We start from the raw sequence: 18158 nt of genomic DNA on the forward strand, positions 1-18158 counted from the left end.
CCAGGCATGGTGGTGCATGCCCGTAATTGGGAGGCAGAGGCAGGATGGGGTAAAATGAGTAAGAGAAAAAGCATATAGATTAAAAAAGAATCTTTGAGCACGAATGGTCACTCACACCTCTAATTCCAGCGCTTGTGAGGAAGAAGCAGATGGATCTCTGTGAGTTCGAGGCCAGTCTGGTCTATATAAGAATAGAGTCCAGGACAGCTAGGGCTCTATTACACAGAGAAACCCTGTCTCCAAAAAAAAAAAAAAAAAACCAAACAAGGTATCTTTATGTACAAGAATAAATAAGCAGGATGTACATGTACTACAGTAAAGGCAGGTGTATGCCTGGGTTGACTGTGTAAGGCTGGCGCTTGTAAAGATGCCTCTAGGAAGACCTCCTCCAGGATCCACATCCACCTGGGTCAGGAGAGCACAAACTCCAAACAATAGTTCTCTGTTTTGAATTGATTTACCTGGAAATTTGCTATGAATCATACCTTATAGCTTCAACAGATTAAGTATTCATACTAGCAGAAGGATCATGAAAGAACACCTATACCCATGTGTGAGGAAATGCCCAAGAGATATGACTAGGTATGCTCCAGAAACTACCGGTTCTTGAAATCTGGTAAATTATAATGGAAGGAAACCACTCAGGAAGAATGGATGTAAAATTTTAAAAATTTCATATATTCATCTTTAGAATGTTTTAAAATGCTAAATTAACTCGAAGCGTGGGAAAATAACATTTTCCTGTCTTTTAAAATATGCAGTACAGCCAATACCCTGTTATAAATAGAAAAAAACCACCCCCAGAAAAGCTGGCAAATTCAAGAAGAAAAACCTATTTTAGGTTCTCTCTTTTCAGTCTGTAATATCAGGATGAAGTATTTATACAAAAAATTTTTTTTGTCTTAAAAATCATAAATATTTCAATCAGGTAAAAATTATTGGAACAATGGTTCCACAGACAGTTTTCTTAGACAAATTAAAAATGAAAAGATAAATGGGACCCTTAAGGGGAATTCAAACTATGCGTTTGACTGGTGGCCTTCACAAAGCTAAAGGCAACAATGAATGAAAACCCATCACCCATAGGACCGGATCTACTCTCAACACCCTCGTTCTGCCTGGGGATTTTCTTAACCTAGAAATGCCATTCAAGCAGTCATCCTGCTGGGAGGCAGGCTCTTTATACTAAATGTTCCCAATTAACTAAAAACAATATGACCATTCATGGCTTAACAGAGCACGGGAAGGGGGCTTGTGGGGCAAACCTTGGCTTTGGTAGCAGCTGAGGCCAGAGCAGCTGCTGCGGCTGTGGCAACGTTTCCTTCAGAAATCTCGTGTTCCACTTTCTTCTTCCCAGTGTCGCCGTCTCTCTCTTTACATGTATCAGTGAGCTCTTTGTTCTCTTCATTCTCCTTTTCTTCTGAAAATTATTTTTAAAAAAGCTTTATTAGGGTGTAACTGCCTCAGTGACCCATCTTAACCACTTCTCTCACATGATAAACTAGGGCTGATGTTATAAAGATTCCAACACCCCTTTTCTACTGTTTAAAGAGTTTCAGTGAATCACCTCCTGCATTTAGGTATGCATTCATGGGGAGATTTTGGAAGTGGCACACTTTGCCTTTGTGTCATTTTTCTCAGGACAGTTCCTTTGGATATAAATGGTAAGCTCAGGGAAGCCGTTTAAGACTCATATATCTGGTTCAATAAGTAGCAGAAGGATCTGAGGACGGCTCCCAAGTCTGAACAAAATCAGACAGAGAAATAGTACACCACAAGTCTGAGACAGACAACATGAAGGGGTGTTACTTCAACAGACAGAATAAAGTGGCATAATTCAGACACACGAAGTGACACCCCTCCAAAAGAACAAGGGAAATAAAAATACGAAGGAATAGGAGATAGACACATAAACACAGACAGAAGGACAAGGGAATATAAATGCTTAATTGTCAATTGAAAACAAAGAGAGAAAAAGAAGCTACCAGAATATGCACTGGTATCTAACTGTTAAATAAACCCAAGAGAAAGGCCTGGTGGTACCAAACCTTTAACTTAGCACTCTAGAGGACTGAAAAGTCAGCTTCTCTAGAGGATTAGCTTAAAGGACAGCAAGTACAAAGACTGCCTAGATTATAGACTCCAATTAGCTTGGTCAACTCAGTAATATCCAGCCTAAAAAATTAAATAAGAAACAAACCACCAAACAGGACCATGAATTTGGCCCAGTGATACAGTGTGTGAAATACTGTAGGCTCAATTATCCTTTTCCACCCTAAATCCAAAGTAAATAAAAAACTTTAGCATAGTGGCAAAAGCCTGTCAACCTCCTACTTGGAAAAAAGTGTCAGGAAGATCAGAAGTTCAAAACTAGCCTCACCTACAAAGCAAGTTTCAGGTCAGCTTGGGTTATTCAAGCCACTGTCTCAAAACAACAGTCAGGAGACTATCACAAAGTGGTCAAGAGCACTCACTGGCAGCTCTTCCCAGGACCACAGCTCCATTCTCAGCAACTGAATGTCAGCTCATAATTGTCGAGAACTCTAGTTCCAAGAGTCCATCTGGCCCCCAAAGGCAATGCACACAGGTGGTAAACGAACATGCACACAGGAAAAACACCCAAGCACAGAAAATAAAAATGAGTCTGAAGAACTTAAGCATACATGGGAAATCGATACATAAGATGTCTGTGAGTTCCAGGCCAACCCCTCCCACGCCCCAGGCTACATAGTGAGCATATAAACAAACAATCCTATAAACACTACTAACAATAAAAAAAGTTCTTAAAAAATAATAAAACATTTTTGAAGGAGAGGGTGTTTCTATGATCCAAATTTCTCAATTGCCTTTGAAAAGTTACGGGATTAACATGGTTTAAGAAGCTCTGGCCCAAGTCACCTGGCTTGACATCCTCACTGACGTCACTATCTTGTTCCTTCTCACTGTTTTTTTCATTCTCTCGATCTTGTATTTTATCACCTTCGTCTGATTCACTCTCCATTTTGTTTTCTGCCTGAAAGTTGTACAAACGAGAGACCAAGGGTAAGTGAGCAGCCTGTCAGGACTGAACTCATCTCAAGTTAACAACAGGCTTATCGCTGAGGGCAAGCAACAGACTAGATTTGGAAGAGCCGGGTAAGGCAGACTAATTCTGAGATACATACTTTTAATCAATTGGAAACCTGGGTCTGCATGAGATGATACAACTCAAGCACAGAGTGCCTGATGCTTCTGCAACCTCTGCTACTAAGACCAGGTTTACAATACCCAAGGGACATCACAGTAAACAGTATTACTTATTGATCAAAAAAAAAAAAAGCCATAAGAATTACACACACACATGCACACACAGTGGATTTTGTCCCCCTCTCATTTTCATGTATATGACATACATGTATGTGCATGCATGTTTGTGGCAATGTATGAACAGAGGCCTATGGTTGACATTAGGAATCAACACCAATCACTCATCCACCTTATTCAATGAAGTGTGGTTTCTTAAAAGTCATCTTGCTTGGGGATCCAATCTCTGCCTTCTGAGGCTAAAAGTAAAGACAGGCTATCACAGGCACTGGGCTGTATGTGGGTGCTGGTGATCCAAGTGACAAGTGTGATCAATCCAGATCTCAATTAGTGGATTTTCTTTTTGTTTTCGAGACAGGGTTTCTCTGTGTAGCCCTGGCTGTCCTGAAATTCTCTCTGTAGATCAGGCTGGCCTCGAACTCAGAAATCTGCCTGCCTATGCCTCCCAAGTGCCGGGATTAAAGGCATGCACCACCACTGTCTGGCAATTAGTTGTTTTAAAAGGCTGAAAGCACTTGACTGTCACTTGATGAGGCTATTTTAAGAGTTAAACTGAAGAGGCTGGAGAGATGGCTCAACAGTCAAGGGCAAGCTATTCTACAGGTGGCCCAGGAGGAAATCCTAGTATCCTCCACTTAGCCGCTCACAATCACCTGTAATTCTGTAAAAGGAAACCAGATGCCCTCTTCTAGCTTCCTCAGGCACCAGGCATGCAAGTGGTGCAAATGGACAAGCAACACATACATACACACACTGACCAAGAATAGATAAAATAAATAAAAGCAGGGTACAAGGGCTCAGCACTGAGACGACACATGGAGGTGAGGACCTGTATGTTTGAGGGGCAGTGATCTACAATTGTGAGTTCCAGTCAGCAAAGCCTCACAGTGAGACTGTGTCTTGACACAAACACAACAACCCAAAACAGAAGAATTAAATGAAATTACAAATGTAAAACTACTGCTGATATCTGGAACACTACAGGAATTTTAACAATTGAGTTAAATGTAGTCTGTCCTTATTTATGCAATCATACTACCACATGTAATCAATACCTTAAGTCCCCACTACTCATGTATATTTACACATTGATTCCAGATTCTCCAACTCAGTTGTTACAGTTTTTTTGCTCTTTAATACCTACCTCAAATGTCAGCTTATCATCAATTATTTACTAAGTATTCTTCTATTGACAGTTAACTCTCCTAGGAAATCATTTAGTATTCTGGAACAAATATAAACTCCAAGTCCTACAATTCATTTCACAAAAACCAACTTTTGTATTCATACTCCCAATTGTGCCTGAACAGGGCACAAAAGACAAGGATGGGCTGTGGAGGGAACAGGTGAAGAATCAGTGGCTGCAGTGCACACTATGCTCTGCTAGACTGTAACTTAAGGAAAAGCCACTGGTAGTCCCCTGAAGGTGACTTGACGTATCATAAAATCTGAAAACCAGCACGTGGAGAAGGTACTATATTGCTTTTGGTGACGAGACATCTGAGTAGCCTTTACCTTTTCAGGCTGCTGACCATCAGGATCTGTTTCCATCTTCTCTTCTTCAGACCCTTCTACACATGGAAAAATAAAAATAATATGGAAATAGGTAAAAATCAGTGTATTAGAGCAACTGAAATATTTTTCTGTTTGGTATAACTACTAATCAGTAACTTGGCTGCAAAAGAAGCTGGATATAAATAGCACATGGTTTACAAGTAAGTGAAAAGTGCGTGACAGTAATACTGTCAAAACAAATGCTGTCCAAAGCAGGGCAGTGGTCAAGTAAGGAAGGTAGGTAGGTGAGATACCAGGGTCAACAGTTAGGGCTGGAATCATGGTACTATTTTTTTCTTGATCCAGCGCTGTTATCATAATGATTTTCACTTGAGGAAATGCACTATGCCAACACGGATTGTCTGTCTGTCTGTCTGTCTGTGAGTGTCTGTGTCTCTGTCTCTCTCTGTCTCTCTCTGTCTCTCTCTGTCTCTCTCTGTCTCTCTCTGTCTCTCTCTGTCTCTCTCTCTCTCTCTCTCTCTCTCTCTCTCTCTCTCTCTCTCTCTCTTTACTTTTTGGTTTCTTGAGACAGGGTTTCTCTGTGTAGTCCTGGCTGTCCTGGAACTCACTCTGTAGACCAGGCTGGCCTCGAACCCAGAAATCCGCCTGCCTCTGCCTCCCAAGTTCTGGGACTAAAGGCATGCGCCACCACTGCCTGGCTCACATGGATTTTTTGTATATATTTTCTGTATATAATAATAGAAATGTTAAGGAGTAAATGTTAACTCATTTTATCTAACAGATATTTAAAGAGCACATAATCGATCAGGCATTGTAGAAACATTGCTTAGTTCTCCATTTGCTCAAACCATAAGAGGACCTAACTCTGGTCAGTGAGAGCAAAAGTCAACTAGTCTGCCACAGCACACAGGGTGTGACCTGCCTCGGCCACAGAAGTGCAAATGAGTAGGGAAGCATGAAAAAGAGGAGAAAAAAATATAGTGGGTTTAAAATCTTTTCTCAAAAAAAAAAAACAAAAAGTAGCCAGTCTACAGAGTGAGTTCCAGGACAGCCAGGACTACACAGAGAAACCCTGTCTTGAAAACAAAAACAAAACAAAAAACACAAAAAAATAAAAAACCAAAAAGCATAAGTAACAAAATGGGAGAAACCACACACAAACAGCTAATAAAGCATTCATATGGAAGATAAGCAGAAATGAGAACACAAGGAATCTGAGAAGTCAAACTGAGCTCTTTCACGGACTGGCCCAGAAAGAGGAGAGAGTACACTTAAGTGAGGCCTAGACTAGGGAAGCGCACACAAGTGACATTTCCTACTCACAGTCAAGCAGGGCCTCTCACACCAGGTAGTGCTGAATGACAGGCTGCTAGTCCAAGTAAAAACTGACACACAAGCTTTGGGGAAAACTACATATCCTAAAATGCTGCCATAGGACCTAAATATTCAAATGAGAAAGAATGTGCAAGGTTGGAGAATGTCAGTGTTCCAGATATGAAGAACAAATCTGATTAAAAAGATAACATCAGGGGCTGGAGAGATGGCTCAGTGGTTAAGAGCACTGACTGCTCTTCCAGAGGTCCTGAGTTCAAATCCCAGCAACCACATGGTGGCTTACAACCCTCTGTAATGAGATTCGATGCCCTCTTCTGGTGTATCTGAAGACAGCTACAGTGTACTCATAAATAAAATAAATAAATCTTAAAAAAAAAAAAAAAGATAACATGAAGAGTAAGGCTAGTGATGTGGGTCCATAGTCTTGATAAGTCAGCTAGTCCAACTATATGCCTAGCTACACTGTAGTTAAGAATCTGTATGGGGGCGCTGGAGAGATGGCTCAATGGTTAGGAGCACTGGCTGCTCATCAAGAGGTCCTGAGTTCAATTCCTAGAAACCACTTGGTGGCTCACAACCATCTATAATGTGATCTGATGCCCTCTTCTGGCACAAAGGTGTACAAAAGATAGAGTACTCATATACATAAAATAAATAAATAACAATCTTTAAAAAAAAAGAAAATGTATCAGAACTCTATGAATCATGGAAGCCTGTATGTACATAGATGCTTTAAGTAAGAAACAAAAAGCACTGAACCAAGCTGTCCATTAAGAATGAGTACCTAAGCCGGGCAGTGGTGGCGCGTGGCACACGCCTTTAGTCCCAGAACTTGGGAGGCAGAGGCAGGCAGATCTCTGACGTCGAGGCCAGCCTGGTCTACAGAGTGAGTTCCAGGACAGCCCAGGCTACACAGAGAAACCCTGTCTCGAAAAACCGAAGAATGAGTACCTAAACTGGATTGTAATCACACAGAACATATTTTACAGAGTGGATTAAACAGCTACTTGGAGCCTATAATACATGGATAAATTGGAAAACAAAATACTGAGCAGAAAAAAATTCTCAGGCGTCCAAATATTTCATATTTTACATCTAGAACCCAGCAAAATCATACTTAACATATGTTGTTTAACTGCATTTATTTCATGAAAATAATTTTAAAAGTATATAGAACATCATTAAAGGATAGGATTTTTATTAGTAAGAGTAGAAGGTGAGATGAAAAGGGAGGAAAAGAATCATCAGAAATGCTCTGATCTTAGTTCAGATGTTAAAATGGAGTTTCTGGCGTCGGGTGCTAGCCTACACCTTTATTAACAGCACTCCAGAAGCAGAGCCAGAGCCAGGTGGATCTGTGACTCCAAGGCCAGGATGGTCCACATAATGAGACCTGTCTCAACACTTAAGAACACATACTATGATAAGATCGGAAAAATGCAAAATAGAAAATATAGTAATACAGGTTTTTAAGTGAAAACTCCAACCATCATGGGTTAACAAATATGTATCACCATGAAAAAATTACCCACAATTTTATAATCTATTTGCACATTCTGAACGTATCACACATTCATATTATCTATGGTAAGGCAAGACAAATTTGACATCAACTTTTCAAAATTGGCTATAATTCTAAGCTAAATGGCTTAGTATCTACTTATATAATGTCTAAAAATATTTTAATTATATGTATGTATTTATCTCTTAATGCTATGAAAACAGTTTCTGTTTGGTTTGAATTGTTACTTCCACCCTATTTATTGATCTTTCTTTCTCTTCTTGCCTCCCTCCCTCCCTCCCTCCCTCCCTCCCCCCCTCCCTCCCTCCCTCCCTCCCTCCCTCCATGTAGCAAGTGCTCAATTTCATTTCATTTCACGTGTATGCACGTTTTGCCTGCACATGCCTGTGCCTCATGTGTGCTATGCAGTGGCCCTGGAGTAGAGATGAGGGGATCTGACCCCTGGAACTGAGTTATGAACAGCTGTGAGCATCCACATAAGTGCTGAAAATCATGCCCTGGTCCTCTGAAAGGCAACCTAGTATTCTTTACTTTTGGTTTTTCGAGACAGGGTTTCTCTGTGTAGCCCTGGCTGTCCTGGAACTCACTCTGTAGACCAGGCTGGCCTCGAACTCAGAAATCCATCTGCCTTTGCCTCCCAAGTGCTGGGTTTAAAGGCGTGCGCCACCACCGCCCGGCACAACCTAGTATTCTTAATCACAGGGACATCTCTGTAGCTCCTAAACAATCAATACTAGATAGAGCGGATGCAGACTCCTTTCCGTTACCATTTTGATGGTGTTGATAGAGCAGAAGGCTGAAAATCCTTTGGCTTATATTGTAGGATGACCCACATATGCAGAGTTAAGAAAATAATTGGAATGTATAAGAATTTTGAGCTTTGAGACAGGGTCCCACTATGTAGACCAGGCTGGGCTGGAACTCAAGAGGTCTGTGCCTCAGTCTCCTAAGTGCTGGGATCACAGATACATGCCACCAAGCCACACTGTAATGAATTTTCAGAATTTACTTAAACAAGATGGGACAATGCATAAACTGGGAAACAGTTGCTAATGTCATTCTAAAAATAACGTGGCTAGCAAAATCAGGATGGGAAGAGAATCAGAAATCATTTTCTAAGGGGCTGAAGGAACTGTAAAAGTTAGATCAGAAAGACTCAAATGCTTGTAACACAAAAATGTCTTATAAAATAAGTTCTGAATAAGTAATGAGGTATCAGTCATCATTTCAATCAGCTCTGTGGTTATCTACTAAGAACCCCCTCTGCATGCCATCTGTAAACTACCTATAGTTCTACTTGTCACCTTACTTGATAAATACTTCATAGCAAGAGGTATGTATATATTTATCAAGGAAAAAAAGTACCTAATTTGCCACAACAGACCTAAAAAGGCAATTATATTTTAAATAATAAAACTGCACTACCTCCCTTGCACAAAGTAAGAATAATCATAAAGTCACTTAAATCTTACCCAGTCCTTAATGGCTACAGGGTCAATTACAAACTATCTGGAAGACATTTAGACTGGGCTGGCATCAAGCTCACAAAGATCTAACATGCCTCTGCCTTGAGTGCTGGCACTAACAGTGAGAACACCAGACCTAGTATGGAAACTAGTCCTTGATCCTCTTGAATGGATCCAGTTGGCCCCTTGTCAACATAAAGACAGACTCAGATTTACACAAGACTGTTGAAGAGCTCAGTGAACAATCTGGTAATTGACAGTTTTCCTGATCATCCTGTGTGTCAAAACACAACATGCTAAAGATTCTCTAAGGATTAAAGCTGTAAATAGTAAATACTGAGACCAAGAACATAAACAGGCTTTACAATAAGACGCCTGAAAGACCAGACCTTCACTGCCCGCTGACTGCACGCTCATTCCTTCCTTTTGATGAAAGTCATGTCCTTCAAAAAGGATTGTAACTAGTAAGATGGCTCAGCCAGGAGAGGCTACCACTAAGTCTGACTAAAGGCCTTTTTAGCTCTTGCATTCTCTGCACCATGGCCGCCCTTGTCTACCCCATAAGAATACAAGGAGAAAAATACTGTATACTAAAATTAAGAGGCATACTATATTGATTATTTTGATTGCTTATATGTAAGCAAACTCCGTAATATTGCACATTGACAGGAAACATACACATCTATGAACCAAATGCTGCATGCGGCAGTGACTCACCGAGCTTCTCTGGCTCGTCAGGTCCTGTGCCTGCAATGCAGCTGCTCTCCAGGCCATAGGTGGGGTCGACTTTCCCAGATGCTCTTGCAGCTTCCTGTACTTTTTTGACATGTGCTTCAACCAATTCCAGGGGCACTTCTTCTCGGACTCGAGAAAACTCCTCTGATTCAAGATCACAAAGATAACATCTTAATTTTGCATAGATATTTGCTCCTATGTATGACTTAGATTATCAGGCACAACAGCATGAGTTTGGTTTCAGTGAGGTCATTGGGTCAAAATCAAAAATGAATCAATCCAATCACTTCTCTGGGTTTTTATCCAAAACACTGTAGTACCTTTATCATTATACTTTAAAAAGATGTTTAATGATCTATTAGTAACAACAAAAATTTCAGTCCTAATTTTACCAATCTGATGGCAAGGCTATAAAAACACCAAGGATCAAACAACCTTAAAAATAAAAATCCTGCTGGGCAGTGGTGGAGCACGCCTTTAATTCCAGCACTTGGGAGGCAGAGGCAGACGGATTTCTGAGTTCGAGGCCAGCCTGGTCTACAGTGATTTCCAGGACAGCCAGGGCTACACAGAGAAACCCTGCCTCAAAAAACAAAAAATAAATCCTATATAACATAATAAGATGTCTGGTGAAATTAGTACATTGCAAAAATATTAAGCAGCTTCCATTCTACAGGTCTACCAATATCGTAATGCCACAAAAGAGTTATTTTCCTTTATACATGAATGAAAACAATGTTTGTATATATGTTGGTTGAGACAAGATCCACTATAGTCCAAGCTGAACCTCAAACTCATGGTTCTTTTGCCTCTTCCTTCCAAAAGGTACGACTTCATAGGTGTATGTCCAGCTGCTCTTCCAACTCCACAAATACTCTATAGGCCAGCCACGTGGCTAAGCCAGAGTGGATACTTATGGCCAGGCTGACAATCCAATTCATGAGACAGACATAGTAGGAGAGAGCTCACCCTCCCCACTGCTAATCCTCTGACCTTTAGAGAGATATCATGGTAAGGTAAATGATTAAACACACACACACACACACACACACACACACACACACACACACACACACACACGACTTTAACAAGTAAAAGAAAAACCAATGTTCTTACAAATTGTATTTTCATACATTAATTTCTATGAAGCACATAATCCTTAGGGCTTTTTTTGTGAGTTATAAAAGAGAAATGTGTATTAACACAGCTGATAAAATCATTTGTATGTATATGCGGGAGTAAGATCGTGTCTGGGTGTAAGTCTGCTGGCTCAATGTACAGACATCAGGTTGATATCAACATAGATTCTATCAGTTCTCCCTGCATCTCATCTCTGACAGGATGACTAGGGAGGCGATCTAGTTTTGTCTCCCAGTACAGATGCTTACTGTAAGCATACACTGGAACTTCCAGCTTCTACATGGGCTTTGGAGATGCAAACACAGGTCCTCATGCTTTCATAGCATACACTTCATATACCTGAGGCAAATCTTGAGTTCATGGCTAATAAAATTTCAGTATGAGGTCAGACTGTGGTGACCTCCTGTGTGAGAGGGAGCCTCCACAGGAAGTACATACCCAAAGCTGCTTTTGCTGCAGCAGATGCTACACGAGGGTCAACAACAGACGCTAAAAAGGCAACAGTACTCATCACGGGGTTTCCCGACTGGCTGAACGGGACAGGCTGATAAGCTAGCGGCCCAAGAGAAGCATCTGAATTTTCAAGGTATGGGTCCTCAATGGGAAGCCTCAGAAAGTGGAGGATGCACTCGTCCTGAGTACGGCTTCCAACATGCTCCGAGACTTTATTCCAATCATCCTTGTACATCTCCAGAGCCTAAGTGAAGACAGAAACAGATCATTAATATTAAATAACAAAGGAGTAATACAGGAAAGAAGAAAAATGAAGCTGGTGCTTCTTTCCCTTCTGTGTGACAGGGTCCCACTATGTGATATAGACTGGTCTTAAACTTCTACCCATCCTGGTTCACAGGCTGGAGTGTGTGATAATAAATAAAAGGCATGCAAAACCAGGCTTGCTAAGATTCTGCCAGTACTATTTCTAAAAAAATTTTAGGTAGTGATCTAGTCGTGGTGGCACATGCCTTTTGCCACCAGCTTTCGGTAAAATGAGACTGAAGTTTTGAAGATAACAGAGAGGACAAGATTCTATTTCAAAATGATTATTTGTACTAAAATAAAAAGATAATCTGACAGTTGTCCTTATACTAAGTTGTCAATCAGGTAACAAAAAATTAATAAAATACTTGCACATTATAAAACTGTTTTTTAGGGCTGAAGAGATGGCTCAGCAGTTAAGAGAACTGACTTGCTCTTTTAGAGGTCCTGAGTTTAATTCCCAGCAACCACATGGTGGCTCACAACCATGTGTAATGGAATCCAATGCCCTCTTCTGATGTATCTGAAGATAGCTACAGTGTACTCATATATATAAAATAAATAAATTTAAAAAAATATTGTTTACACAAAAACTTTCAAAGAACCTACTCTAGGTGGTAGTTGATTACCACTAAATATCAAATTATGGGCTAAGAGTGTAACAGAAAACAAAAACAACACTTACATTTCTCTAATAGCAATGAACAGTTTTAAATTAGAAAAATATCTGGAACGGTATTAAAATGAAATAAAAATTGAGTAAAATATGTGTAAGGCCAACATGATGCAAAGAAAATCAAAGTGAGAGAAGCAAAGATAGAAAGAATGAAAGGAAAGAAAGAGACAAACATAGTCACTTCACTAGATGGCATTCTATCATCCATTCTGCTGAGTTGAAGCATAATTTATCAACAAGGATTTGGCAAGTAAGAAGGCTGAGAGATGAGGTCACTGTTTAGTAGCACAATGCTGGGAGAGAACAGACTCCAATACTGTCCTGCCCCGCCCCCACAGACACCACATACTCATACAAACACGCCAAGATCTATAAGACAGTATACTTTTTTTAAAAAAAGAATTATTTTATGTACATGAGTAAACCATTGCTGTCTTCCGACACACCAGAAGAGGGCATCAGATCTCATTACAGATGGTTGTGAGCCACCATGTGGTTGCTGGGAATTGAACTCAGGACCTTTGGAAGAACAGTCAGTGCTCTTAACCACTGAGCTATCTCTCCAGCCCAAGACAGTATATTTTTAATAAAAAGTGAGACTAGTAATAAAAGATTGAGGACAGATTGAGTCATAAAATTTAGACTTTTGGTAAAAATCCCGAAAAACCTTCAAAACAACAACAAAATATAAATTTTTATGGTTAAAAATAGAAAATATATATTAAGAAAATATAAATATAATGACAGAAATAACTTGTCTTAAACTTTTAGGGCTTGCTAATGTTATTTTTATCTGTTGGCATGATTTTCTACCATGCTTTTTTTTTCTGGGGGGCGGGGGGGGATCTGGGATTAGAAACAGGACTTTGTGTGTCCTAGGTAAAGCTTTTCCTTACCTATTTACAAATCTGGTAAATGTTTAAGTTAAACAGGTTCTCTCTCCTACCTTCATTGATTTCACATCTCATCAATATATAATCAAAGCAACCACACTTCCTCTTTCTCAGGCAGAAGGGATGGATTACTGAGAGTCCTGCCACCAGCCCTTCTAGTCAAAAGTGTGCTGTTACCTGATGGCCTACATCACAGAAACGGGTTTTCTAACAGTTCTAAAGGCTGGAAGAACAAGATTCTCACTGTACACTGAAGGCCAAGGTGCAAATATGAAAGGACAGACGGAAACTTGCTTCGGGTTCTAAGGCAAAGCATCCTATGTAGTCTAAGTGGTCCGCCACCCCCCCTTTTTTTAGTTTTTCGAGACAGGGTTTCTCTGTGTAGCCCAGGCTGTCCTGAAACTCAATCTGTAGACCAGGCTGGTCTCAAACTCGCAGAGATCCACCTGCCTCTGCCTCCCACGTGCTGGGATTAAAGGCATGTGCCACCACTGCCCAGCAGGTCCGGCCTCTTGAATGTTGGGACTACAGGTGTGCAACACCATAAAATGGTACTGTGTGGGTGTATACATGCATGCATGATGCTTTTTTCTTTGAAGGTTTTTAAGTTGTCCTATCTAATCATGGAAGGCAAAGGACTTGCAATCTTCTTGCTGGGAATAAAGGGTGTATACCCAGAAACCTGCTGTCTAAGCTAGTGTTTGCTCGACAAAAACTGCTTTTATGGATGGTGTTAATAGTACACAATGCTGCTGAGCCATATTTCTTCTTAGGTAAGGAATCAACATAAACATGTTGATAATCCCTGCCTCCTGCCTGAGAGAATAGGCAACCCCAGCATAGAAAAGAAAATGCACTACTGTTTACAGATATAGCAGGTCTCTTCAGCATCCTCAGGGCAAACTGTAGTTAAATTTGTCATAGATATGACAGATATAGCTAGTCAAGAGTTCAGATTGTGAGGTGGGATCACAGAAAGAGCCACCCGCTTAACACCAATACAAAAAGGCTGAACTAAAAAAGCTTAATAGTAACAAAACTCCTCAAGAGTTTTCAATTGAGAGGGAATGAACAAAATAGAGCAAGAAGAAACATACATGCCTGAGCTGCGAGTCAGGTAACTACCACTGGTCAGCTTACCTCTAGGAGGAGGAGAGTCTCCTGCTCTGTCCACTCCCTTCCAGCACTAGCACCTTTACTCTAAGGAAACAAGGTCAGAAATTACTTACTAGGCACAAATGTATGCAGATGGGGCTCAGGCAGGATTTCTTTATGCTCACAGAACTGTTTTATCTGGACCAGCAAGGAGCCCCCCAATAACTAAAAACTCAAAAACTTCAACATCAACAGAAGGTTTGACATGTGTCAACATCTTGTTTTCATCAGACATAGTAACCACTTACACCTTATTTCAACTTTGTAAGATAGATATATAATTTTAAAATCCATCAATAAGATTAATCATTCATAATTATGCAAAAACAGCCTATGAACCAGCCAGATGGCTGAGAGGGTGAAGGCTCCCTTGCAGGTCTGACAGCCTGAGTTTGATTCTCCAGAGCTACATGGTGGAGAACAATGACTTCTAAAAATCACTGAGAAAATTTAAGGTAAATACGCTCGCCTGCTGAACCATCTTTGTTTCTTGGTGTTTTTGAGAACAGACCTCACTTTGCTAGTCTCAAACTCAGGATAATCAGCCTGCTAAGTGCTGGGATGACAAGCTGGAGTATGCATGACAAGTTCTGGGAATGGATAACTATTCTATTGATTGAAGAAACCAAAGTTTTAACAAAACCAAACCAAAAATTTATTACATGTTGTTAATTTTACACACAATTCTATAGTTGTTCTGTATTTTTGTTTTTATGACCAAGGACGCTAGGTACAAGTGTTGGTCACCATATATGAGCTAATATGTTTCTATCATTGAATATTACTGAACATATTTATAATCTTTGAGCTAATTATATTTCTTTAAAAAGTTGTGTTAAGACTTAGAGCATTGGGCTGTGGTTGCTGGGAATTGAACTCAGGACCTCTGGAATAGCAGTCAGTGCTCTTAACCACTGAGTCATCTCTCCAGCCCCATGTTACTACTTTTATTTTGTGGAAAGATCAATGGAGTATCACTGCACAGAGGGGGAAAAATGTTCTGCATTTTATTCATGTACACCTTATTCATCGATTTTGATTATAAAATACTTTCGTATTTGGCTGGTGGGGCTAAGAACCCTGGATACTCTTACACACAGTAGCTTTGAAGTGTTTGTAACTCCACTTTGATCTGATATGACCTGATGACCTCTTCTGGGCTCCACAGCAACCACAGAAACAGAGTGCAAAGCTGTGCAACACTTAGGCATGTAAAATAAAGGGCTGGAAGACGGCCCAACAGTAAGAGCACTCTGGAGGACACAGCTTCAGTGCCAGCACCCACATGATAGCTCACAACCGTCTTCTAACTTCAGTTCCAGAGCATCCAAAATCCTCTTCTGGTCTCTGTAGGCATGATGAAAGTGTGTAATACAAAGTACAAAGACATACATCCAGGCAAACCTCTCTTACACATAAAATGCTAAATATTTAAAGTTAAATGAATAAAAGGATACTTGAGTAAGGCTGGCATGAAAGCTACCCAACACGGGAGCAGTCGCAATGGTCCAGTGTAAGGGAGCCCAGATGAAGGGAGTAGCCAGACTATGAGGGAACATGCCTCGAGCAGGGGCCTGAGAAGGAGACAACTTACCTGTTCTGGGTAGTTCAGAGACTACGGAACTGCTGTGAGCCATTGCTGACTCACAGGAAGTCTATCTGAGCTTTTCATCCCGAGAAATTTTGTGTGGTGTTTGGCATTTGCTAGTGGAAATTTACACTTTTTAACATCTAAAAACATCTTATTGGTGCGCGTGTGCGTGCCGGAGGGGGCGGGTGGGGAAGCAGCAACAACAAGCTCCTGGAGGCGAGGCTCGTGCGCCCGCCTCCGCCCTGGCCCCAGCACCCACCCATGGCCCGGCCCAGCCATGATCAAGGCCATTGTCATCTTCAACAACCATGGGAAGCCGCGGCTCTCCAAGTTCTACCAGCCTTATAGTGAAGATACGCAACAGCAAATCACCCATTTGGTATCTAAGCGAGATGAGAATGTTTGTAATTTCCTAGAAGGAGGATTATTAATTGGAGGATCTGACAACAAACTCATTTACAGACATTATGCAACATTATATTTTGTCTTCTGTGTAGATTCCTCAGAAAGTGAACTTGTCATTTTAGATCTAATTCAAGTATTTGTGGAAACATTAGACAAATGTTTTGAAAATGTCTGTGAACTGGATTTACTATTCCACGTAGACAAAGTTCATAATATTCTTGCAGAAATGGTGATGGGGGAATGGTACTGGAGACCAACATGAATGAGCTCGTCACACAAATTGATGCACAAAATAAACTGGAGAAATCTGAGGCTGGCTTAGCGGGAGCTCCAGCCCGTGCTGTATCAGCTGTAAAGAATATGAATCTTCCTGAGATCCCAAGAAATATTAACATTGGTGACATCAGTATAAAAGTGCCAAACCTGCCCTCTTTATTTAAAATATTTAAATATTTATTTAAAATATTAAAAAGGCCACTCCCAGGTAAAACCCAGAGGGAAAGTCATTTAAGTTTACCATGCAATTGTTTACCAAAAATAGAGGAGGAGAGTCTTAACTTTGCTCTCGGATTTAAGTCAAGGTACTGTATGGAAGCTGCATAAAATCAGTATGGAAGTTCAATGTTGCTTTTCTTGCTCAGTGATTTTAAAGAAATTGACTAGTTCCCGTGTGATTTTTTTTTCCTTTTCTAAATTGCATTCCTATGCCCTTATAAAGGCATGCCTCTATATATTGGCTATTACAGTATTTCGAAAACTGAGATGTTTCTTAATTATGTACAACCCAAGATGTTGATGTTTTGTATGGATCACAAGTGCAGCATTCTCTAATTCTTTCTGCTGTTTGTCACAATTGTTATTTAAAGAACCAAGTATGTATTGCATGAAAACATGACCTTTTCTTTAGTTTAAATAAACTCCAAGGTAACTGGAAAACAAAAAACAAAATAAAACAAAACAAAAAAATCTTATTTTGAAACCAATGCATGACTTAATACAGCTTTCCAAAACAGTTATTACTTTACAATATAATAGTATTTGTCTTTTGACTTCTAACCCTAATGTTGTAACATCAAGCTTTTATGCCTTTAAAATTCAATTTCTTTTCTTACTTACATCTTTACCTTCCTTGTTTTGCTTTTATCATAGTTTTAAAACTGTGCTTATCTATTTTTGAGTGAAGAGCATTATACGTGTGTTCATTTGTAAGGTAAGAGGACAACCTTGGGTGTGGGCCGTCAGTTTCCACCTTGGTTTTGGCAATGTCCTTTTTACTGTGTGCCTCTGTGTGGCTTACTCCAGGCTATTGAACTGCTACCTTTATGGGGATTCTCCTGTCTTTTCCCTTCATGTTGTAAGAAGGTGCTATAACATCTGTTTTTTTTATGTTTGCTGAGGTTCTGAATTCAGGTTGCAAGGCTTGGTTGCAACTATTGTGAAATGCTAAGCCACCTTGTCAGTCTCTAAATGTAAATATTTTTATTACTTCTAGAATAGTATTAGCCATTATATAGTCTTCAATCTTATTCCTCTACATTTTTCTCTTCCACTCATATAAATTAATTCTTGACTGTTGACATGCTTCCCCACTTTGTTCTTATTGCTCAACCCGCTTTGTAATCTGCATAGTTTGTTGAAACATGGCAGATGCTCACAAGGTTAT

General features: G+C 40.1%; 1 protein-coding gene and 1 pseudogene across 1 annotated transcript in view; one reads left to right on the plus strand and one right to left on the minus strand.

The window, feature by feature from the left end:
* Smarcc1 (SWI/SNF related, matrix associated, actin dependent regulator of chromatin subfamily c member 1) overlaps positions 1-18158 on the minus strand; it is a 96275-nt gene that overhangs the window by 30985 nt on the left and 47132 nt on the right. The window contains exons 19-24 of the mRNA XM_028785369.1: positions 14485-14544; positions 11455-11713; positions 9859-10020; positions 4819-4874; positions 2899-3013; positions 1266-1420 (exon numbers count right to left, since the gene is read on the minus strand). Of these exons, the coding sequence (XP_028641202.1) occupies positions 1266-1420; positions 2899-3013; positions 4819-4874; positions 9859-10020; positions 11455-11713; positions 14485-14544 (807 nt within the window). The remainder of the gene's footprint in view (positions 1-1265; positions 1421-2898; positions 3014-4818; positions 4875-9858; positions 10021-11454; positions 11714-14484; positions 14545-18158) is intronic.
* Positions 16368-17098, plus strand: LOC114637178 (annotated as a pseudogene).

The sequence above is a fragment of the Grammomys surdaster genome, unplaced genomic scaffold (assembly GCF_004785775.1).
Source record: "Grammomys surdaster isolate TR1022 unplaced genomic scaffold, NIH_TR_1.0 125216, whole genome shotgun sequence".
Lineage (NCBI taxonomy): Eukaryota > Metazoa > Chordata > Mammalia > Rodentia > Muridae > Grammomys > Grammomys surdaster.